Here is a 23,893-nt window from a genome sequence, read left to right as displayed (position 1 = left end):
GTATTGTTATTTTGCTTTACTTTTCCAATGCTTAACTTGGATTATGTATTGTAATTTTGTTTAAATTGGATTATGTAACTTTTCAATTTTAAAGTCATGTTATATTTGCTGCAATTGGACTAAAGTCATGTTATTTTAACTGTAATTAAAGAATCCGAAGGTTTAACTCTCGGACTAGTCCAGAACATCAACCTCTGGACTGGTATGGAGGTTTAAGTCCCGGAGGGTATTCCCGGCATTTTTTTAAAAAGACTAGGGTGACAATTCTAAACCCAGGGGTGGGAAATCTAATTCCCTTCTGTTCCCTGTAACCTGGTTTGGTTTTGGAAACTCTGTTTTGAGTTTGTATGTTTACTTCTATAACATAATCACATAAACTAAATATCGAAGTTCAACCAACAATACTTTTTGGATTTTGTGATCGAATCTTAAAATTTCTGGATCCAATCCAAGATATGAGTAGGAGTTGGGAACATATGGGTACGGGGAAATCTAGAGATCGATTTCTGACGGATGCAATTTATTTTTTCGATGTAAAAAAAAATTATATTAAGAGAATTTTTTTCAATATTTCACTTTTGTCCTATGATGTTAAAATCCAAATTTTAATTATGATAGAGGAAATTTATTTTATTTTATTCATTTTCCTAAAAGTAATTGAGTTATTAATTATGTTACCGTAATTACCTTTTTAACATTTCTTTTCCTTGTTAAAAACCAAAAAAAAGTTCATTTTCCTTGTTTTGAAAAAAACAAACCTAGACGAATGAATTTGAGTGGTTCCTTTTCCTACTTATATAATAACAACTTAAACTTTTGATTTAGTCAAATAATATAGTAGAAACTCTTTAAATTAATAATGTCAGGACCGGAGAAATTTATTAATTTAGAGAGTTGTTAATTTATCGATAAATTAATAATTATTAATTTAAAGAATTTTTAAGTAATTATACTGTACATACCAAATAAAAAGGCAAATTAGTCTATACTTCTTAAAATTACGTTGCAGCAAACCTTGGGACTCAACGTAAATTAGTAACTACTGTGTTCATATGCATTGGAAATCAACAATGACTTTTGAAGTACGGTAAATGTAAACAAGAGGAACAAATGTGTTCAATGTATTTTTAAGCAAGTTTGGCATATATAAATTACATGAATGTGTTAGAGTGTAATATATAAAGGAAAACAGACAACTATTGAATTATATTTCAATAGAGTGTAATATTTTTTTCTGTTTCAATGAATTATTAATTTATGATTTTCTTGGGACCGAAAATTATAAAGGGATCTCCCGAAAAATTATTATCTTATTATTTTATCGAGTTTTTCAATTTTTTACATTGGCCAAGTCGGGACCGGACAAATTTATTATTTTAGAGAGTTTATTAATTTACCGAGTATTAATTTAAAGATTTTCTACTGTAAATTATATACAAGATAGATAGGTCATTCTTGTGTTTTGTCGATTTTTTTTCGGTACATCTGAAAGATAAACTACACTCGCTAGGATTGAATTCTTGATTTTTCCTTCTCCAACCCATTTGAGCTATCATCAAAAATTGATCGTAACACATAACAATACTCTCTTTCAGAAATTATAAAACTCCACGGATTTAGAAATTTAGAAAGTCTACATGAAAAATTTAAGGCCTGTTTGTTAGCTGTTTTCAAAACATGGTACTACCTGTTTTCAGAAACAGTTTTTGAAAAAAAGTTCTCATTTTCCGTTTTTTAAACTAAAAAACCAAAACAGCTAAAAGATGTTTTTCAGTTTCAGTTTTTAGTTTTCAGATATCAATTTTCTAAATGTTGGAAAACATGTAATTCAAACTGTTTTCTTCTTCTGAAATCTGTTTTCATTTTTTTTTCTTCTAAAAATTGTTTTAAAAACTGAAAACAAAAACTGCAATCAAACAAGCCCCTAGTTTGCTTCGTATCATGTGCTCAGTCCTCCCGGTTTGCTGCAGCTGCTCCATCACCATCTTTAGCATTGCCACAACCTTGCATGTTTCTATTTTGGAAGGCCACACCATCCCCTTCACCTCCATTGTCGTCGTCCCTGCTCTCTCTCAACAACATTTTAAGCTACTGTTGCACCTCTTCTCTCGACAGAACCATTAGCTACTCTCCACCTTAACTTCTGTCTTCCCTATTTACTCTGCGGTACGCGACGATGTTGCTTATTTCACTCTGCTTAGGGGCGACATACTTTTTTTTTTGACATTTTAACGAAGGAAATTAATTCGTCACAAAACCTCAGTGAATAATATAAAAGTAACTAGTTATGGAATATGAGGAGAGAGAAGTTTTCTATCGCACCTTATTTAGTGACGGAATATGGATGTGGAAATTTTCCGTTGCAATAATATTAGTGACATATTATAGTTGCGACGTAAGTTTAGTTCGTTACAAAATCCTAGTGAATGATATAAAATAAACTGACGACGGATTTTTGAGGTTTATCCATCACATAGTAATTAGAGACGGAATGTTTTTGTGACAGGAAACTTTTCTCCTCTGTTTTGTTGCCAATTCCTTTTTATATTATTCACTAGGATTTTGTGACGGATTTTATTCCATCACTAAAAAGTTAAGAACGGGCCCAGCATCACTAATGGTGATGCAGACGTCTTATGCGCCATTTATGATTTTGGTGAATACATAACAATTTCTTGGTCAAGCATAGAAATTTAGGTAAATTCGATCTATCAAACTTGGTGGCTATACTATTATTATTGATAACCAGACAATCACCATCACCTCAAACTATCATTCATTCATATATACATTTTTGTGTATAGTTTCGGATTTCCCAATATATATAAAAGAAAAAAGCTCTTGTAATTAAAAAAATGTTTTATTTAAGATATCTATTTTCCTTCAAGACATTCGAGCGGGGAACATCCCGCTGTGGAGCTACCTCTCTCAGTGGGTTTTTTTTTTCATTAACAAGACTCGAAGTCTCGAACCTAAGATCTTTCTTAAGGAGAATCAAGCATATACCACTTAAACCAACCACTCGTTAGTTAATTAAAAATAATTTATTTATCTCTTATCTCATTTATTTATTTATTGTTTTAAAAACGAGTTGGTTACTCGGATATAGGATTTGTGAACCGCTTCACCCCGCGCCAAACCATTTTTCATTTCAAAGCGATTAGTTTTTCTCCGTCACAAACAGTTTTCTCGGATCACATTTCAAATTTTCCGAGAAAATCTTCAAAATATTTTCCCTAATAATTTTCACACTCGGTTGGTGTCTTTTCAATCAGTAACAACAGAGCACGTTGATTTTCCCCCCTCACAGTCTCATCTCCTCTTTTTCTTTCAAATCTGCCGTCGCATAGTGACCACAATTCACTGACTGCGCAATTCTCTGCACATGGCGCGGCGGTTTTGGCCATCGTTTCAGGTTATTCTTCAACTTCTCTCTCATCTCTTTGTTTGCTATCATCGTTTCTTTCTCTGGTGGTAGGTAGTAGTTTTACTGTGTTCAGTTTTATTTTTTTCATCTTCAATTTTCTCAAAGCAAAAGACAAAAATGGAAAGAAAAAAAAACCTTTTAAGTTTCATTATATTACTTTTGATATATAATGGGTGTAATTAGAATTTTATGCTCATCGTCCCCGAATGATAGCTCAAGGGGTAAAAGGCGATGAACTTATGGGCTGGGGAGGGGAAAGTCAACCAGGACCAATCTCTGGAGGGTGTAATTTATTTTTACCATGTATCAAAAAAGAATTTTACTATTATGCTAACAATTGGTATAAATTAAAGATTCTGATTCTTGCTCTCATAGCAAGTTAAATTGATTTTTAGGATTATTGAAGATTTATTAGGGATAATTGATGATACTTCACATTGATCATAAATTTATAATAATTAAAAAAGAGAAGAAAAAAAAAACAGAGGATTATAGTTTTGGTGTTTGTTTATTGATGCAGAATCAGGGAGAGGTGAGACAGGTTGATCCTTGTGCTCATACTATAAGGTCCCATGGAGCCGCACTTGCAAGGAATCGCATTCGTGATTGGCTTATATTGGTGCTTCTTATGGTAATAGAGGTTGTGCTCTTTGTCATTCATCCATTTCACCGCTTTGTCGGGAGGGACATGATGGAAGACCTTAGATATCCTATGAAAGACAATACTGTGCCTGTATGGGCTGTTCCTGTAAGTTTCTTTTCTACCTCACTAGAATTAGGAATTCTTTAGGTCACTTGCATGTCAGGGGAACTTTTTCTTGTGTGTTTGGAACAATAATGAGGATAAATTCTAGGCATATTAAGGGTGTGTTTGTTTTAATGTTTTCACCAGTTAGCACGAGTTCAATGCAGAAAAACGTAGTTTTCGTTGGACAAATTGTGTTCTTACTTCTTACTGAGTGGAACTTGACTCAATGTGTTTTTACTTTCATTTCAATTGTAATCCAAAGATACTCTAAGCTCTTAGGTGTGTTTGGAATAGTAGTGGGTACTAATCATAATACTCTTATGTTGAAGTTTTACATGACTTTCTCATGTTGAAGTTTTGTGTCAATGTGACATAATAAGATACATTTTCTGGTGCGTACACAATTCTATGCACATTAGACTAGAAGATGTTTGGGGAAGTTTTAAAGTGCAATCATTTTAGAAGAAAGAAACATTCATCCAAAAATAAATTTGGGTTCATAACTATACCTGCATAACATTCAATTTTTCATGTGTATCATTGTATAATATTGTACTCCTTTTTTTGTCATGGTACTTTCTTTTGAAAATAATGTCTTGCTCATAGAAATGATGGAAAAAATGAACTTGTTCTGTATGCTAATCTTCTTTCCTTTTCTTCTGTTAAGCCAGTAATTGTAATTCTTTTTTCTTCTGGTTTTGATAAGCTATATGCGGTTCTGTTGCCAATGGCCGTTTTCCTTTTCATCTACATGCGAAGGAGAGATGTTTATGATTTGCACCACAGCGTTCTAGGTAACATTTGCAGAGGATTGTGAAGCTCTAAACTTTCATGTGCAAGTTAGTAATTTTTAATTTCTTTATATTTTGATCTTGGAAAAAAATTAAATAAAATACTTTATAAATGAAGATTAAATGTTTTTTTAAGTGATAACTAATCATCAAATACTTCTTAATTTTAATCTTATGAATTACCGAATTGTAGAATTGGTATCCTATAATTTAAATCATATGATTGATTATATGAACCGTAAATAAAATACATCTATATATTTTGAAGAGTTGGTGCAATATTGTTGTTAATGTGTTTGCAGGCCTTCTCTTTGCTGTCCTGATCACCGGCGTCTTGACAGATGCGATAAAAAATGGAGTTGGCCGGCCTCGTCCAGACTTCTTTTGGCGTTGCTTTCCCGATGGAGTAGAGGTAAACATTTACCAGTGCTCTAAGTGTACTTTGGTTGAAAGTGGTTTTATATTGATGAAAGGATGAAAGTGGTCATTGTTAATCATGTTCTGTTTGACTAACCTTACAGGTTTATGATGATAAATGGGGAGGTGTGATATGTCATGGCAAAGAGAGTGATATCAAAGAAGGACACAAGAGTTTCCCAAGCGGTCATACATCATGTGAGCTAACAATATTTCTATGGATTTCACTACATTAACACACTACACTCATGCTTGTATCACAACTTAAGCAGACTTTAACTTCTTGCTTTAGTGTGAGCAATTGGAATTAACAATACATTTTATTCTGACAGGTCAAATCTGAAGATTGAATTATATTTTTCTTATCATTCACTAAATTGATGAACAATTAGTAATGCAATAGTAGCTAAAAGCGGCATTGTTTTTACACATAGAATACTCATTTGAAGGGTAAGATAAATTGGTAAACATTATTTTAAGCAAACTTATCAGACAGTGCAGTAAATTCTTTCCAAGTTGAATGCGAAATTTATCAGAGATAAATGAATGTGTAGAACATAGTTAACATAAGTACTAATTCATTAACTTATTTATTTATTTAGATTACTAGATCATGTGTTCAGAAAATTGTATCTGTATGGACATTTAATCTGATCAATTTAGTTCTGCAGGGTCGTTTGCAGGTCTAGGTTTCCTCTCTTTGTACCTATCAGGGAAGATTAAAGTTTTTGATCGCAGAGGGCACGTGGCAAAATTATGCATTGTGTTTATTCCTCTACTTGTTGCTTGTCTAGTTGGAATCTCTAGAGTGGATGATTATTGGCATCATTGGCAAGATGTGTTCGCTGGCGGCCTTCTAGGTTAGTTTTCACCCACTTTTGAAATCCTTCTTCAATTGATTCTAAAGTTAAATTAAATTTATAGAGAAACTTTTATGAGTAGTTTCTGAATGTAAGAATTGATTCTGATGATCATTTACCAATGTATCTGGCCACAGCCAAGTAGTATTAGATATCACAACTCATTTTATGACAAAAACGAATCTGATATCACTACCCTCTATGTTTCTTGCAGGGCTTGTTGTTGCAACCTTTTGCTATATGCAGTTCTTCCCTCCTCCTTACAATGATGATGGTAACATCTCCACCTCCTCTGTTGAATTGGTTGCCAGCAGCATGTAAAATGTTGTTTGTATCTTGCTCTATCCAATGTTTTGATTTTGAAAATATATTGATTGTCCCCATTAAGACTCAGAATGATATCAAAACCTTTATTTTGTTGGGATTATAACAGAGCCATCAAAGATTATTATATTATTGTCTTGTCTCATTATCTGCTTGTTGATATCTTCAAGGGCTCTCATTTGTTTTCACTCCAAAGTCATTATTCTTTGAGAACTTTTTGTGTGTCATATGTTTGGGGAAAATTTTTATCTCAATTTTTTATCTTGAAGTTTGTTGCTTTGTTGTTTGGCTAGTTTTTGAACACTTTTGTGCTGCGAAAGAGACTTTCTTGTACACTTATATTGATCACACTAAAGCTTGATCACAGTGAGCATTGAGGAGGTTTAAAAACTTGGTCCCTCTATGTGTTAGTGATATTTAGTTGCTGCTGTTATTTGTTATTGCTCCTCGCAACTTCTTGCAAGTTGAGGAAGTTATTATATTGTGTTGTATTTCCAACAATGCCAGCCATGATCTATGTAACTGGTGGAACCACCTTTACCAATCAGTTAATAGCATGTTTGAATCGGTTTCTATTTTAACTAACTCTGGTATCTAGAAGCTATTCAATAAGCTTTCCTTACAATTGATTTTGGTTTGAGAGTTCATTGCAGACATACTTCCAAAGATGTACTAAATTGTTTCCCATATTTATGTTTGGTCCTTTCATGTTGTTTGAACCAGTGTAGCATATATATTTGAAGTATTCCTTGGAGCCTTGAGCTGCTACTGAATTCTTTTCTTTTCAGGATGGGGTCCATATGCATATTTCCAGGCTATGGAGGAATCACGAGTCAATTCAAACATGAACCGGGATTCACCCTCTGTACAGGCAATGGAGGATCGGGTTATGAATCAAGTACCAGTAAGGAGAACTAATGGTGATGCATTCACCCCTTTCTCTTATCTTAGCCCAACTTTGGAAGCCATGGAGCTAGGACAGAAGTGAACTCATAACTGTCTTATGCATAATTCTTCTTCCTAGCTTGTTGTGACTTACTTTTGTGTATAGTTGTGATTGAAAGTTAGGTTTTCTACACGGCAACACTAGATTTAGCAAACTAGCGAAGTTGTGGGTAGCTAGCTTCCTTCGTATACATTCTTTAAGCTGATTAGCGTTATATTTGGATACCTGTTGGCATCACTGTAAGTAGATGTTAGCTTTACTTTGAGATAAAAAGTGGACATAGCTCTTTCTCTTAAATTAAGATAAAGTCCGTTCACATTGTACTCAATTGGTATAAGATCATATTATAAATCTCTTATGGGTATTATCTTAAGGTATCTTTAGCTATTGAATTTTCTGACTCAGCAGCCATCAGAATAACACCATTTAGAAGATCCCACACCATTTGAGTCATTAATATAATATACTAATCCTATAGAAACTTTTGGTTATGGAGATAAGGTAGCTTGCAATAAGGTTAGCTGACTGGAGGTGTGAAAAAACCCACATTTATTTTTCGCGGTGGTAATTCCAGCGGTTCCTAGAAACCGCTGCAGAAAGTATTCAACAGTGGTAACTGTTCCGGTTGGTCAACTGCGGGAGGGGTCTACAGGGTTAGAAGGAGCCATAGGAAAGAAGCTTCCCTTATTATTGTCATCGGCGGGGAGGACAGATGCTACCTTCCGCCGCAAAGGAAAACTGCCACTGTTTGAACCGCCGCGGAATGTACATACAATCGATAGTGAAGTTTCAGGAAATAAACTGGACTTAGAAAATTAAAGGAAATAAAAAACAACTTAATTTTCTGTTTCTGTTTCTTAATCAGAACCTCCATGAGCCTGCAAATCATCTCCAATAAGCCTGCAAAGCCTCCATTCCTGCAAGATTTTAGCACCCATACCCTCATAAAACTTGATGGCATTAACATTCCAATCAAGCACAATCCACTCCACCCTCCCATACCCCATTTTCACAGCCTGTTTAGCCACCGCAGATAGCAGCATCTTCCCAAACCCCTTCCTCCTATAACATTCCCTCACAAACAAATCCTCAACATAGAACCCAGCCTTCGCCATAAAAGTGGAATAGTTTGGGAAAAACAACACAAACCCAACAATGAAAATGTCATTCCCATGCTGATTTCTGAACGTTTCCTTTTCTGGGTCATCGATTATGAGGTCCAAGTTCACAACCTTCATTGTTGGCTTGTAGAAAGGGTCATTGTCAAAGTGGGTGTCATCAGTGAAGGGATTTTGAGATGCTTCGAGGATGAAGACGGTGGATGAGTGGAAGGGTTGGACGTTGGGAGAGAAGAGTGCGGAGGAGAGTGAGGACTCGGTGCCGACGAAGAGGTGGGTGAAGTGTTCGAAGACTGCCAACTGGTATGTCATTTTGAGGATGTGGGGTACATCGGAAGGAGTGGCAAGGCGGATGCGGGTGAACATAGGGTGACAGGGTGTGGCAGTTTCTGGCAGTGTTGTGGCTGCCGGAGTTGTTGGGGATGGTGGTGCTGCGGCTGCCATCACTAGACTGGATGATGGTTTTCACTTTTCTGAGATTAAATTGTGGGAGCAATATAATGTGTTTGGATCCTCAAGGTTAAGTACGTAGTTATCATGTGGGACAAATAATCATTAGACTTTTGTGAATACTAAACTATAAAATATTGTATTTGTTTTGAAGCACACGCACCCTTTCAAAATTCTGAAACCATGAATCTCCAACTTTGTCTCCTTGCTTTCATGAAAAAGCACAGGAAATGCCAATAAGCTGATTAAAAGTATTGATGAAGTGGCGGTTCTCACGTCTCAATTTGTACCCATAAAGGATGAGCACGAGACAATAATCTTCTGCTCGTTTCGATTGTACATATGCTTTACCCTTTTGAATATTTTATGAGCTTTAGTATAACATGTACTTTTTCATGTGATGCCATTGTATTGAGTTGGATATTAAAAAAATCAAGAGTTAACCCTAAGGGGTAGTCATTCTTCAGTTTACTTCATCTCAAAGTTAAATCAATAGTTTTTTGAGAAAAGAGTGTCTTTTTGTTGCTAACAAGTACATTTTTTATTCTCATATGGATAATAAACACTCATATAAGCACACACACTATATTTTCATGGATTTTTCAGATTATATTTTAAGGAACCAAAATGATTTTTAATAAAAGGATAAAAAAAATTAAAAAAAAAAAGTAACCGCATTTTCATATGAAGAATCCCACGCGCCTTCTCCTTGAACATTTTGAATGAATTTATCCTTCACCCTTCTCCCTCACAAATCACCAACCATTTTTCTTTGGCCTTCTCCATCCCTCGAATCTAGTGCTGGTGGAGTTGCAGTTTCAGCCTTCAGGTGCGTCCCTCTCTCCCTCTTACTCCTATTGCATTGTGATTAGTTCCTGTTACACTCAGTTTTGTGTAGTTATAGTGCTTGTAATCATCAACAATCGAATGTTCTAAAATAATAAAAAAATTGTAAGTGCTGCTGAAGTTACTTTAAAATTTATTTGGAGCTTCTTGTATTGATTGTTTAAGAAACATTGTTGTGTTCCTATAAGAATTATCGCTCAAGTTATGCTGTTTACTGTTCATGCCATCATGCCACAAAATGTGAAAGTAAAAGAAAGAAGAACCCTTGCAGCAGAGGTTACGTTGAAGTGAATTGTGTGTTCTTGAAACTATGTTAAGGGATATTTGAGAAGCTAGTTAATCGTGCATCGAGTTGCGGTTGGGTGAGAAATTGGATTTGGGAAGGTGTTGTTATACCCCCATGTAGAGGTTTATGACAAGTTTCAAGGTGAGACATAGTTTGGGGATATTTGATGGATGTTTTACTTTTGCTTATATTAAAATAGAAATAATTAATCAAGAGTCCAAGGATAATACAAGCTAAAATAGACATAGATTTAGGTTGGGGGTTTTGTTTCTTCCTAATCCATGGCTGAATTCCTTCTTGAAAAGTACTGAAGGACACCTTGAAGATAAGTTGCAGAAGTACACATTTATTGGATTGATGATCTAATCCCACCATTTTGCTGTTTAGTTTGGGTCAATTTTAAGCTGGCATATGTATTTGTCATTGTGATTGGTGACACCTTTATTTTTGTTTTGTACTCCCTTTTAGTTTCCCTCTTGCTGTATTTCCTTAAATTGTGGTGTTTTAAATTTTTAACATAACTTCTGCCAACTTTCCTATTTGTCATTTGCAGCAAAAGAAATGCCAGAAATTCAGTTGGGTTCACACACTATCAGATCACATGGAGCTAGAGTCGCAAGGACACATATGCATGACTGGCTGATTCTTTTGCTTCTTGTGGCCATTGATGCCGTCCTAAATGTAATAGAGCCATATCATCGTTTTGTTGGAGAAGGGATGATGTCAGAACTTAGATACCCAATGAAAGCAAATCTTATTCCATTTTGGGCTGTTCCGGTATGTAGTGCATCCAAGAGCTCTATCTTAAAATAAATTCATACCAAATTGTATGTAATTTTTACTCTTTACATGGCTAATGTTCAAGATATGAACTCTTAAATTTCAATTTCTGAACAGTTAATAGCAATATTGTTGCCACTTGTTGTCATTCTCACTTACTATTTCATCCGAAATGATGTTTATGACTTTCATCACGCTATATTGGGTACATTTCTGAACCTTATAAAGATTTACTTATTCTTCTTACATCCTCACTTTGATACACCATAACCTATTTCCAAATGCATATCAGGCCTTTTATTTTCAGTAGTCATTACTGCGGTGATAACGGATGGTATCCAAGATAGTGTTGGACGGCCGCGGCCAAATTTCTTCTGGCGTTGTTTTCCTGATGGAAAAGGGGTGAGTTTTCAATTTTTCTCAACTACCAAACTAGTTACCATTATCATGTGGTATTGATGGATGAAATGTTCAGGTGTATGATCCAGTAACAGGTGATGTTAGGTGCACTGGAGATAAGGGTGCTATTAAGGAAGGGCACAAAAGTTTCCCGAGTGCACATACCTCTTGTAAGTACTCTTTAATATTTACAATCTCAGAGTATGTGATACTAGATTTTTTTTTTGTTGACATTTTTATCTCCTTTGACTGGTTTTGTTGCCCCCTAATGTCTTTAAATGGCAACCTTACAGTATGTTGAGGATGAAGTTATTCTGGATTATAATAGAATAACAAGCTCCGAAATTGTTGTTCATGAGTTAGGTTCAAAAGGTTATTAGATTTTTTTTTACATCCTTACTTAATCATACTATTTTCAAAAGAATGCCAACATGATTACATGGTTTCTTGTTTCAAAGATGTTGTGAAGCAAATGGTGAAAATAAGATTAAAAAATAATATCTCCTTGGCATTTTCCTAGTTTCATGGCAAAACATATGCTTGGGGTTGGGGGTAACATTTGCCTCTTGGTGTCATTGGTATGTTGGGCATGGCCTGTTTCTATTGTTTGTTCTCAATTTATAATTCACCACTAGTTATATGAATTTATCAACAACCACATTATAAGCTCAGAAAGATTAATTTGATGGTATGCAGGGTCCTTTGCTGGTCTTGTTTATCTAGCTTGGTATCTTTCTGGAAAATTAAGGGCATTTGACCGAAGGGGCCACATTTCAAAGCTCTGTCTTGTTCTCTCACCAATCCTCCTGGCAGCTCTGGTTGCTGTGTCTCGTGTTGATGATTATTGGCATCATTGGCAAGATGTGTTTGCTGGAGCTGTTCTAGGTTGGTTAATTGAAAGCCGGATTGAGTAAATATTTCAATAAATCTTATTTCAAAGTTTCTGACATGTACTTATGTTATCAGGGACGACAATTGCTTCCTTTTGTTACTTACAATTCTTTCCACTTCCATATGACATAGATGGTATGTCCATGAAACGTTTCTTTCATTCCTTTATGGTTATGTGTTGATATTTGTTATGACAAGAGTGCTAGCAACGCTCTCTCATTAATAAGTTGAAATTAATGTGAGTCCCCCTAATTTAGTGGTGAAACTCACAATTTTAGTGGATGAAAGTGTTGGAATGAGAGTGTTTGAGACGGTGTTCTTAGCAAGTTAGCATTATTCTTGTTATGACAAATCGCTTTGATTCCTCATCCTAGCACTATTCTACATGGATCTCAAATTTGAGGCCTGGATTCCTAATGGGCTTTTGGCCAGACTCAGGCCTGTTAATTAGAGATGTTTCAAGAGCAGTTTAGCTTAGACTAAAATTTGCTTCAATTCAATCCAAACCAAACGGTTTAGCTTAGATTGGTTTTGTCGATTTTAGTTTTATTTTTTTCCCTTAGGATACTATATAAATCTTAAAATACAATTTAAATATAATGGAATATAGACATAAGAAATCTCACTCAGATTATAGCATAACAAATACCAAGTAAAATTTTCCAAATCTATTTGCTATTAGAAAAGAATCTATTATATACTATAGTTTTTTCTGTTTTTAATTAAATTAATAAAAAAATCAATTTATCAAATTATGAATATGTTTATTCATTTTGATATACTTTTATTTTCTGTTTACTAAATATATATGATTGTATATGTAGGTTGGGGACCTCATGCATATTTCCACATGTTAGCTGAATCTCGTAATAGTGCTCGGGCTCCTTCCATCAACAATGACAATCATTACGCGCAATCGGCAGAGCTTCAGACAGTAGCTCTGTATATCCCACCTGAACATGGAGGAGATACACGAGGAAATAGCTGGGATTCAAGCCCCAGGTTGCAGGGTGGACTACAAAATGCAAGGACACAACACTAAAGACATGATGATGGGAGGAAAGATCACCTTAATGTCCACATTCTGTAAAAACTATAGGGCTTCTTGAGTTTCAGTTGCAGAGAATCGACACTTTAGCATCCTCGGTCGGCTGTTAAAGAATGCGAATGTCAATTGCTTTGCTTCTGAGATGGTTGTTGGATTGGAATATCTTGTTAGTCCTCCTCTTTTGGCCACCTTATTTGCTAGTTGTATTGTAGGAGCAATGTTTTCAAGTGTCTTTGGATTCGCTGTGGACACACAATTCAAAACACGTACCTTAGTTACACTTTGTAACTTCTTCCTAGATGTGACTATATAGGGCTCCCAAACCCAAAATGCAAATGTAATGAGGACTATGATGTTTATAATTTGCAGAAGACTGTTAGTCTGTTACAGTCTTTCACTTTCTTTTTCATTTTTTCTGAAGTTGTCTCATTCTATAAGATCATATATACTAGTATTATCCCCGTTTGTCCGTGCGATGCAAGGATAATTTTTTACGAATTCCACTGTTAATCACAATTATTGAGTATTTGATATATATGATTAATACAATGATGTATTTACTAAGATATACAATTTTAATTAGTCAAACACTTATATGTCGTTATTATCTTATGTTTTATCTTTCTTATATATATGAATTAGATGAATTTCAAATGTTAATTGTGTTTGACCCCCTGTCAACTTGCACTTTGCGCAATCTTTACCGTAAAAGATGAAAAGTTGACTGAAATGTAATAACATATTAGACTGTGAGAGGGATATTTGAAACTAAAAGAAAATATTTATACATAAAGTGATTAACCAACACTTCGCAGTTTGGCCACATGGTCTTTGTCTTCAAGGAACTTGTTCACAGTTTTGAATCATAAATTTAGGGAACAATTTATTATCTACATATTTGATATTGTTGGAGTGGCGCAGCGGAACGCTAGACTCGTCACAGTCTTACAACTCAAGAGGGGTTGAGAGTTTACCATCCACACATTGGGTTAAGAGACTAAGAGCACAAGTGGTCTAGTCTAGGACATCACCCACATACATTCACCACAAAACCTTAAGGCAATGGGTGAGTGGGTCCATCCACTTATAAACTCTTTAACTCTTGCCTACACTATTTCATTCACAATTGTTACTTCAACAAAGATTTTTCTAAATTCACTAAACAAATAGGAATATCTCTTATTATTTTTCTAAAATAATATATATATATATATATATATATATATAGTGTTGAAAATCAACCCCTCTCAACATATACATGAATATATCTTATATAAGATATTTTCTTATCTTTAGCTCTAATAAAATAAACAGATAAAAAAATTATTTTGCAAATGCATTTGAAAGAACTATAAATATATTATAGCTTAAATAATAAAAAAACATTTATATTTTCTATTACAAATACATTTACCATTTTTATACTTTTTTATGGGATTATGAAAAAAAAATACATATGAAAAAAATACAGTTGAGGTAAAATGTTTGATTTTAATAACACATTTTCAATACACAATAAGAAATTAAATTGATCATCCAGGTAGAAAAAACCAAAACACAATTTGGTATATTAAGCAAACCACAGCTCAATAATCAGACCAACTGTTTCCATTATCCTGCCAAAACTAATACAACACTAACAATAGGGATTGAACCGTGTGAAAACCATAATGAACATCAAGGTAGCAGATGACAAACAAATTAGATTACACTACTCTAAAACCAAATTGTATTATCAATAGCTCTTGAGAGTAAAGAGACCAACTTTAAAAGTACTTGCAGCCTGAAAACTTATAACAATATTATTCATAGCATGAATACCAAGTCAAAGTCTTTTGTTTTTCAGCACAGTATCAAATGAGAAGATGTAGCCTTTTCATGATCACCTTTCATGATTTGATGCCTGCCATACCTCATTATCCCTATCTACCAATAGTTGTATGAAACAACCAACCAACTATTCTCTATCTGTATAATATTTTCATCACGTTTAACAGCTGCAGTTTGTCATGAGCCCTTTTCAACAGGTTTAGCAGCATCAACATCTCAAGGAGTGGATTCTTTTCCCTCTTTGCTAATTCATCCATTTGCATCTCTTCCTCATCAAGTTCATGCATTAGAGCTTCCATTTCTGCAATACACCATTAAGTTTTAGAAACATTTCCAGTTCTCATTTATAAAAATATAATACATATTTACTTCTCTAATGACACAGAATCACACACTACACACATTGGTCTATGGCAGACATCAAATCATTTTAAGATCTCACTTTATCCTCTAACTGAAGTGCAGTTACTTGCCTATTTTGTAGCTCAGTCACTTTTTGATCAATTTCCTTCTCAATATTTGATATAACATTGTGCATAAGGAGATATAGAAATCCCTAATTATAGAAAAGCATAAATTCAAAAGTGCAGAACATTATGCAACCCAGGAAGTTAAAATGAGAACCTACCAAGAAGGGTCAATTTGGGGTGGGGTGGGGGGGTCCAAGATATAAATGTAGGAACTTTACAACATGAAAATATATTGCCAACATCAAACACGATATGGAGACTCTTAAGAAGGCAAATTGTGATATCAGTTCTGATTTTGACGGCCATATCTTAGTTTTAGCTTTTTCTACTTCATCTTATGTCTCTTGCTTGTCGCAATGACATTTAGCTGTTTTTACTGGCTCTCAAATTTGATCATTCCTAGAATAGCTTAAAATTTACCTTTTATTTTTTCTTCTTTCTTTAGTTAGTTATCATCCTAGGAGATTATGTTGCTTTCACTTAGAACTCATGAACTTTCCACGAACCCAAATCAATAATGAATTCATAATGCAAATTAAATTCACAGAAAAAATGTGAAAGGTCGAGGAAGGAGAAACCTAGATCAAGAAACAACTGATTCTAGCTCTGGTAGAAGTTTGTTCCTACTTCTTTTCCTCTTCACTGCTCTATGATGGCATCCACCCCATAGTCCATATATCCGGTAACCAAATCACTTGAACTCCCTTGAATGCTCTGTCTCATAAATTGACTTTTTAAAAGCAATAAATCAACCTCACACTCTGCAGAACATAAACAAAGAAATTAATAATGATAAACAATCTCACTAAACTGTGTTTATATAACATATGAGATATGCTACACTCATGGAGCATTCATGTGTGTGGCAGAAAACAGGGAGTACAAAGCTTTGGAAGTGACTATTGATAAATCAGCTGGATTATAATTTTCCCCCCTCTTTCTCTCTCTAATTTGGAGCTTTTTATCAGACGTTATTAAAGAATCAATAGAATTATACATTGGAAATAAATGAAAAGATGCTAAATAAATTTCCAGAGGAAACACATAGGTTAGTCACAAAATTAGTGGACACTCAGTATTTTTTTTGAAGGATAAAATGACTGATTAATTTTTTAACCCAAAGCTTACATTACCCACCTCTCCAACCCTTATCTTTTAAGCAACAACTAATACCAATTGAAAAACACACTTTGGAAGAGAACCATGACACTTGAGTAAACCAACCATCAATTAAACTCTTCCCTTTGCACAGAAACCCCCTTCACAGAAGATGCTTCAACTTCTATCTGAAACAAAAATGGTTCTCATGAGTTAGGTCAGTAAACTGCTAAGATGAAGCAAAGACATTGATACATAATTGAAGTATACCTCTTCTTTGCTGGCAGGCAGGTACAAGTACAATATGGTGCGAGGCGTGAAACATGCTAAAATGGTACATACTCGAGTCCTGAAACCAGATTGCTAATTCAAACACATGTAAGAATGCCAATAAACTAAAAAGCAAGATAAAGAGAAGGTTGAAGAAACACAAAAAGGTTGCAATATACAAACCAGTTAACAAATAAGAACTCTATTATCATTTTCAAGGTAAAAGTTGATCCAACTACAACTTACATTTCTCAAAGTGAGGACTAAAAATAATTTTGACAGTCTCCCTGCATCATGCAATGGAAAATCAGGCTAGAGAAGTAATGAAAAATAAGGCTAGAGAAGATAAACACAAGAAAGAGTGACATGTGAAGATGAAGATATAATGATCATCAACATAGGCAGAAGTAGTATAATATTCCCTATTTATCAAGAAAGAGAAACATTTGTTTTTACACACAAGTTTCAAAATGACACACTACATTCCTCGAATCTTCAAAAACACATCAAGTGGTCTTTATTTTCTTTTCCTTGTGTCTACTCTAAACAGAACAATATTCATCAAGATTGATTGAGATTTGTCTTTTATGCATATTATTATAAGAAACCATTTGTTCAGTGGTAAATTTGAAGAAAAAAAGAGAATTTGAGGACTGAATCTCCCAGTCCCAAAAACACATGTTTGCTAGATGCTGTAATAGAGAAACTGCAACTGTGCCAATGGGATTATGGGAAGGAGAGATTAAATTAATGAAGCAAATAATACTTTTGCAGACATCTATTTATGATGAATTTTATAATAGCCCACATCCAAACCTCCAACTTAGATTCAAACTGGACATTAGAAGAACTTAAAATCAAAAGGAAAGGTAACTTCATTACCAATATCTTTTGTAAAAGCATTCTGTTTGATCTTGGGAACATTGAATTTAAAAAAAAAAAGCATCTTGAAATCCCACACATACAGTAATAAACTACGAAAAAAAGAGATTTAAACCCAGAGTGAGAACAATACTCCATCAGAACTTATAAGATCATCTTCGTAGCCAGACACATCCTCTCATTATTCATCCTCTTCCTCATCTTTCTTTGGATCAACAATCTTTACTTGACCTCTTTAGATTTTGTATCAGGTTTTGCCTAAATGAAGATAATTATTAGCTTCATGTGTGCAGATACATAGAAATAAGAGAATAGGAGAAATCAAACAGATCAGTGAAATCAGATGAAATAGAGGTTGTGGGGGGGGGGTGTCAGCCCTCTAAATAAATGAGCGAAAAAAGATAGACTCTCAGCCCTCTAAATACAACAGAAAGCTGCATCAAATCACCAACTCTTCCACTCTACACCAACAAAAGCTTATGAAGCCAGAAATCCAAAGATAAAAAACTTCCTTAAGAATTGAATCAGAAATGGGATAAAAGTTTTCAAGTGTGTAAGGAAAAAAATGTCAACTTTTTCTTTTCTATTTAGTGATCCAGTGAAGAGGATTTTTTGTTTGAAACATAATGAAGAAGAAGAAAATGGAAAACCTCACAGAATAGAAAAGAAATATCAACTGAAATTATAAATGACCAAAATCGTGCATTTAGAAAAAGAATTTCTGTACACAGTGCCTTAAGTGGCACAAAAGCTAGAATCAAAATCCTATTCCTCTTCCTACCAAGTTGTGAACATAGAAAAATCACATAATTACTTGGAATTGGTCCTATCCTACTCTGTTAAAAGTAACAGGCCATGAATATTGAAAACTTTTTCATAAAAAAATTGAATGAGGTTTTTTTTTTTCGAAAAATGAGTGTTATAAACATACTCATGCCATGACACACTGGACCTTGGTACAAAGCCAAAGTCATTAGTATACAGAATACAGAACAGAACAATGGACCTTGGTATATCTTAGCGTGGGTGCCATGGTTACAACACATAATAACTCCACAAAATATCAAACAAATCCAAGAGTTTCTTTACACATAAATTTACCGTGCTAATAAATTTAAACACCATTGAGCATAAACCTCAGCTTGAAGAAGATTGATTTGGATATCAATTAGCGACGTGTTCTTTTTGTTCTTATCCCTCAGTTACATATGAGCATTCAGATTCAGACCTCAAAATTGTTGAGGTTAATTTAGAACAAATGCATTGCATGAATTTAAGAACTGGAAAAATTATTACCTCTAAATCTGAGTATGCGATGTAACCTCCTGAAAATTCAAATACAAAGAATCACAAATCAATCAATTAAGAATAGTATCCATTATAATAATCCAGACTCAACCACAGATTAGAAAAGCGATCAGACTTAAGTAAGAGGGTAGAAGACAACAACCTGTGTCGCACACAAACTTGGGTGAGAATCAGAGACGACCCAATTGGGAGAAGTGTGGTTGAATGAGAACTGAGGGGATATTTATAGCCAAATTGATCTGAAGAAAAAAAAGAAGCCTCTAATGTGAACCGGCGGCAGGCGACGTATTGACGAAATCAGCGAAGAGGTGCAAAAATGACGAATGAACAGTGTATAGTTTGAGGTGTAGAACCGTGAATGGTTCCACCATATATAAATCGTCTGGCAAACAGCAACCGGCGGCGGTAAGGAGCCTCATCAGATCAATCGGAAAGGACGCAATTGATGGATTTGTGAGAAGTGGGTGGAAAGAGTAAGCCAGCTAGGGTTGATTGGAAGGAAGGTGATGAAGAAGGACGACAGAGTGGGTAGAAAGGGAAGAAAAGCATGGTACGGCAGACTGGCAGAGTGGGTTGATTGGAGGTGGAAGAGCATACACGCGAAAGGGATTCATGAGACATGAGAAGAAACTCAAAAACGACGTCGTATTGTGTCTGTCAATTTGAAAAAAAAAATAAAAAAAACAAAGTAAGTAAAAGCAGGACACGTGTCAGAACGTAATTGGCGGTCTTTTAGCTACAGTAGTGGAAGAATAAGAAGTAGTAGATAATAATGTAGCTGATGTTTTAGGTTAGCTAGCTTTCACATGTACTGAGCAGATTGGTAGATCACTACAAATGAGGTATTTGCGTTTTAAAACACCTAATCTGAAAAACAATACAGCGCTAATATATATACCTAATAGGATTTAAGCACTTCATTATTCTAATGTGTTTTCAAACATTTATGAGATAGTTGTAAACTCTCAAACATTTTTTATAAGAAAGCAATCCTCAAAAGTTTGAAAATCATCCAAAATTTAAATACTCTACGGGAAACAAAGTCACAATAATGAATGAGAGTTTGAACTTTGATGGCAATGATATCTTCATATACTATAAACAAATTTACTAGTCTTGAGTGCCGGCTAAGAGTGGATTTGACTTTGACTTTGACTTTGACTTGATATCATTCAGTTAGGACAAAAGAAAGGAGGGAAAGAAAGATACATAATGCTAAGTTATTTTATGTTAATTTGACAAAAACCAACAACTTTTGACAATTTTGCTTGTGTTTCTTTACTGTAAGCTAGATCATGGACTCTGCTAAAGAAAACATGACACTCCCATCTCATGTGCTTGCAAATGGTGATACTTCACTTGATTCTGGGCATGCCCGTCTTGTTGAACTTGGTTACAAACAAGAGCTCAAGCGTGATCTTTCGTTAAGTTCTCTTCTTTCTTCTTTTTAAGTTTTCTTTTTCAATTTCTGTTTGGATATATTGAAGTTGTTGCTGTTTTTGACTGGTTCCTTCATTTTACAATTGCAGGGTCATTGCAAATTTCTCCCTTTCATTCTCTATTTTATCAGTGCTTACTGGAGTAACCACCCTTTACAACACCGGGTTGAACTATGGTGGAACTGTTTCTTTCGTGTATGGCTGGCTTCTAGCTTCTGCATTCACCATGCTTGTTGCACTGTCAATGGCTGAGATTTGCTCATCTTATCCAACATCTGGTGGTCTTTACTATTGGAGTGCCAAGCTTGCTGGCCCTGAATGGGCACCTTTTGCTTCCTGGATTACTGGCTGGTACTGTAACTCCCTGCTTTTTCTCCATTGTATTTTTCAACTAGGACTATTTCATTCCTTGTTTGTAAGTGTTAGAATTGACTCTCCACTGTCAAAACCAATTATGGAATGAAGCTACAACGTTTGCTTCTGCGGTGAATATAGTTAATTGTAGGATTTTACAACTGGATTTCATAACATTACCCTACAAAAAACACTTTTCTAATACTCAAACATGAATCACTTTGCTTTTGATTCACTTTTATTTATCATAATCAATGTTACTAAAATCAATTCTAACAACGCTGATCCAAACAGACACTAAGAAAGAAGTACCATTATAATATGTATAGCTTTTTCTACCAAGGCAGTGAACACCAGCTATACTAGGCAATAGCTATGTATTAGACAATGTGAGGACATAAACAGAAAGTTATTCATCTAATACAAATAGCATTCTTGCTTAACAAACAAATCAAGCCTAATTAAAACAAGATATTAAACTGCCACATTCCTTTTTCCTGATTTGTATTGCATGGTTTCTCTTTTCATGCAGGTTCAACATTGTTGGCCAGGTACTGTTGATAATTCATATTCTAGAATTTCAACATCATACACTTTTCACTGGGAGATCAAACTTGTGTAGGATGTAGATTTCTAATGATCCATATGATGCTATAAAAAAAACTTATTCCCTTTCTTGTGCAGTGGGCAGGGACTACAAGTGTAGATTTTTCACTTGCACAACTAATTCAGGTTATCATTCTTCTCAGCACTGGTGGGAAAAATGGTGGTGGATACATGGCTTCTAAATATGTAGTTATTGCTATCCATGGTGGGATTTTGATCCTGCATGGTATAATAAACAGTCTTCCTATTTCTGTGATATCATTCTTAGGACAGTTGGGTGCTATCTGGAATGCTTTAGGTATGAAGAACTGAAATTCCCTATTTCATTTATAACCTGTTTGGATGAGGATAAAAGAGCATTTACTGAGTTACTGGAGCTTATCTAATGCTTTTTCCAGTAGATAAGCTTCAATTAAGTGTTCTTTTATCCATATCCAAACTGACAGTATGGGGAAAAGCCTTTTGTTTTAACATCTAATTTTTAGGTGTTTTTGTACTTATGATTCTGATTCCATCTGTTGCAACTGAAAGGGCCAGTGCCAAGTTTGTTTTTACTCATTTCAATGCTGCTAATGGGGATGGAATCCACAGCAGACCCTATATCTTTCTCTTGGGACTTCTAATGAGTCAGTATACACTTGCTGGGTATGATGCATCAGCTCATATGGTAAATCCTTTCTTCATTTTTTTCTCTTTCCTCAGAACTTGTTGGCTTGTGGAAATTTCATTTCCAGATAAGCTATAATATTATTTATAAGAAAATAGTAAAGATGTATTGTCAGAAGAGCTAAAATCAGTTTCATGTTAACTCAAGCTTGGTCCTTTTTCTTTGGCCTCAACGTGATTTTTTCATCCTCAAGGACTTCTAAGAATTTCACTCGAACATGTTTTAATGATGAAAATCCACATACAAGAATATTAGAAGTGCTTATGTGCATGAGCAATGTGAAACCAAATATGTACTTAATCTTTTGATAAGATCTGGATGTATTAAAAACGAAACTGTCACTTTTATTGGTTGAAACTTGCATTTTCAGACAGAGGAAACCAAGGGTGCTGATAGAAATGGAGCAAAAGGAATTATCAGCTCTGTTGGGATATCTATTATTGTTGGATGGGGTTATATACTAGGCATTACCTTTGCAGTCACTGACATCCCTTACCTTTTGAGTGAAAATAATGATGCTGGTGGGTATGCTATTGCTCAAATGTTTTATCTGGCATTCCAGAGAAGATATGGTAATGGAATTGGGGGTATTATTTGTTTGGCAATAGTTGCTGTTGCCATATTTTTCTGTGGCATGGGTTTAGTTACCAGCAATTCAAGGTAGCTATACTTTCTCGTAAGGTCTTTTTCCATAAAAGAGGGATTTGTTGCATGTTTGGATACACATTAGAAAATCACGGTGAGTCAAAACTCAAAATTACAATGGACATAAGCAACTTCCCTTACTTTTGTAGCTGCCTATCGTGATTGTCTTCACCGTGGTTTTACACCGTGTATCTAAACATGCATTTAATATCTTATTTTGTTTCCAATATTTATAGTTACTTATGATGCTTAAAATTTGCACAGGATGGCTTATGCTTTCTCAAGAGATGGGGCCATGCCTCTATCATCATTATGGCATAAAGTTAACAAGCAAGAGGTCCCCGTATATGCAGTTTGGCTTTCCGTTTTCATATCATTTTGCATGGCACTAACGGTAAGCATTCTATTGTAAGATTTCATTTTAGCCATAGTTCTTAGCATTCTCTAACTCAATTCAAACTGTGTTGCAGTCTCTTGTAAGCATGGTGGCATTTCAAGCTATGGTCTCCATATCAGTGATTGTCCTCTACATTGCTTATGGCCTTCCTATATTCTTCAGGGTGACCTTGGCACAAAAGCGATTTGTCCCAGGACCTTTCAACTTGGGTAGTTATGGGGTCATTGTTGGGTGGATTGCGGTTCTTTGGGTGGTGACCATCTCCATCCTCTTCTCATTGCCTGTTTCTTACCCAGTAACCATTGAGACGCTTAACTACACCCCAATTGCCCTTGGATGTTTGCTCATTCTTGTGATTTCTCACTGGATCATGAGTGGTCGCCATTGGTTTAAAGGCCCTATAACCAATGTAAAGAACTGAAGTTGTGTACACATATATTAGTAAACTTAGTCTATATTCGCCTACTAAGTGATGGATATTTCTCTTGTATACAAACAGGCATTGAAAGGAGAAGAAATGTAATTTTATTTCTTAGGGGATTTAATTTAGGGGAGAGCAGTCTATCTAATAATAAATTCAAGTAGTTTTCCGAAGC

The 23,893-nt window shown here is 34.8% G+C and overlaps 4 protein-coding genes and 1 long non-coding RNA gene across 7 annotated transcripts; 3 read left to right on the top strand and 2 right to left on the bottom strand.

The window, feature by feature from the left end:
- Positions 1 to 3,114: 3,114 nt before the first annotated feature.
- LOC130717748 (lipid phosphate phosphatase 2-like) lies at positions 3,115 to 7,886 on the top strand. The gene is made up of 8 exons (XM_057568101.1): positions 3,115 to 3,415; positions 3,948 to 4,175; positions 4,882 to 4,969; positions 5,269 to 5,378; positions 5,488 to 5,581; positions 6,055 to 6,243; positions 6,458 to 6,517; positions 7,356 to 7,886. Exons 1-8 carry the CDS (start codon positions 3,386 to 3,388, stop codon positions 7,553 to 7,555), a joined length of 999 nt encoding a protein of 332 aa, XP_057424084.1. The 5' UTR covers positions 3,115 to 3,385; the 3' UTR covers positions 7,556 to 7,886.
- Positions 7,832 to 9,112, bottom strand: LOC130717751 (GCN5-related N-acetyltransferase 8-like). Its single transcript, XM_057568104.1, has one exon. The coding sequence runs from the start codon at positions 9,073 to 9,075 to the stop codon at positions 8,371 to 8,373; it is 705 nt and encodes a 234-aa protein (XP_057424087.1). The 5' UTR covers positions 9,076 to 9,112; the 3' UTR covers positions 7,832 to 8,370.
- A 601-nt stretch (positions 9,113 to 9,713) lies between these two features.
- On the top strand, positions 9,714 to 13,788 carry LOC130717749 (lipid phosphate phosphatase 2-like). Of its 2 annotated transcripts, none has more exons than XM_057568102.1 (8): positions 9,714 to 9,910; positions 10,767 to 10,990; positions 11,111 to 11,198; positions 11,286 to 11,395; positions 11,469 to 11,562; positions 12,089 to 12,277; positions 12,359 to 12,418; positions 13,108 to 13,788. In XM_057568102.1, exons 2-8 carry the CDS (start codon positions 10,775 to 10,777, stop codon positions 13,323 to 13,325), a joined length of 975 nt encoding a protein of 324 aa, XP_057424085.1. In that variant the 5' UTR covers positions 9,714 to 9,910; positions 10,767 to 10,774; the 3' UTR covers positions 13,326 to 13,788. The 2 variants fall into 2 exon arrangements, with proteins under 2 accessions (XP_057424085.1, XP_057424086.1); XM_057568103.1 differs by lacking the exon at positions 9,714 to 9,910 and adding an exon at positions 10,187 to 10,354.
- A 1,153-nt stretch (positions 13,789 to 14,941) lies between these two features.
- LOC130716800 (uncharacterized) lies at positions 14,942 to 20,051 on the bottom strand. 2 transcript variants are annotated; one of them, XR_009012172.1, is made up of 7 exons: positions 19,332 to 20,051; positions 19,178 to 19,206; positions 18,015 to 18,139; positions 17,000 to 17,286; positions 16,856 to 16,917; positions 16,210 to 16,392; positions 14,942 to 15,462 (listed from the first exon to the last, which is right to left on the bottom strand). It is a non-coding gene; the product is annotated as an uncharacterized LOC130716800 (long non-coding RNA). The 2 variants fall into 2 exon arrangements; XR_009012171.1 differs by having other exon boundaries at positions 17,000 to 18,139.
- Positions 20,052 to 20,419: 368 nt separating this feature from the next.
- LOC130718112 (amino-acid permease BAT1 homolog) lies at positions 20,420 to 23,762 on the top strand. Its single transcript, XM_057568579.1, has 8 exons — positions 20,420 to 20,612; positions 20,719 to 20,979; positions 21,515 to 21,533; positions 21,667 to 21,886; positions 22,074 to 22,255; positions 22,626 to 22,915; positions 23,165 to 23,294; positions 23,371 to 23,762. The coding sequence occupies exons 1-8, from the start codon at positions 20,485 to 20,487 to the stop codon at positions 23,716 to 23,718; spliced, it is 1,578 nt and encodes a 525-aa protein (XP_057424562.1). The 5' UTR covers positions 20,420 to 20,484; the 3' UTR covers positions 23,719 to 23,762.
- Positions 23,763 to 23,893: the final 131 nt, after the last annotated feature.

Source organism: Lotus japonicus, chromosome 5, assembly GCF_012489685.1.
Source record: "Lotus japonicus ecotype B-129 chromosome 5, LjGifu_v1.2".
NCBI lineage: Eukaryota > Viridiplantae > Streptophyta > Magnoliopsida > Fabales > Fabaceae > Lotus > Lotus japonicus.
Note: the sequence above shows the minus strand (reverse complement) of the source record. Positions and strands in the feature narration are given on the sequence as shown.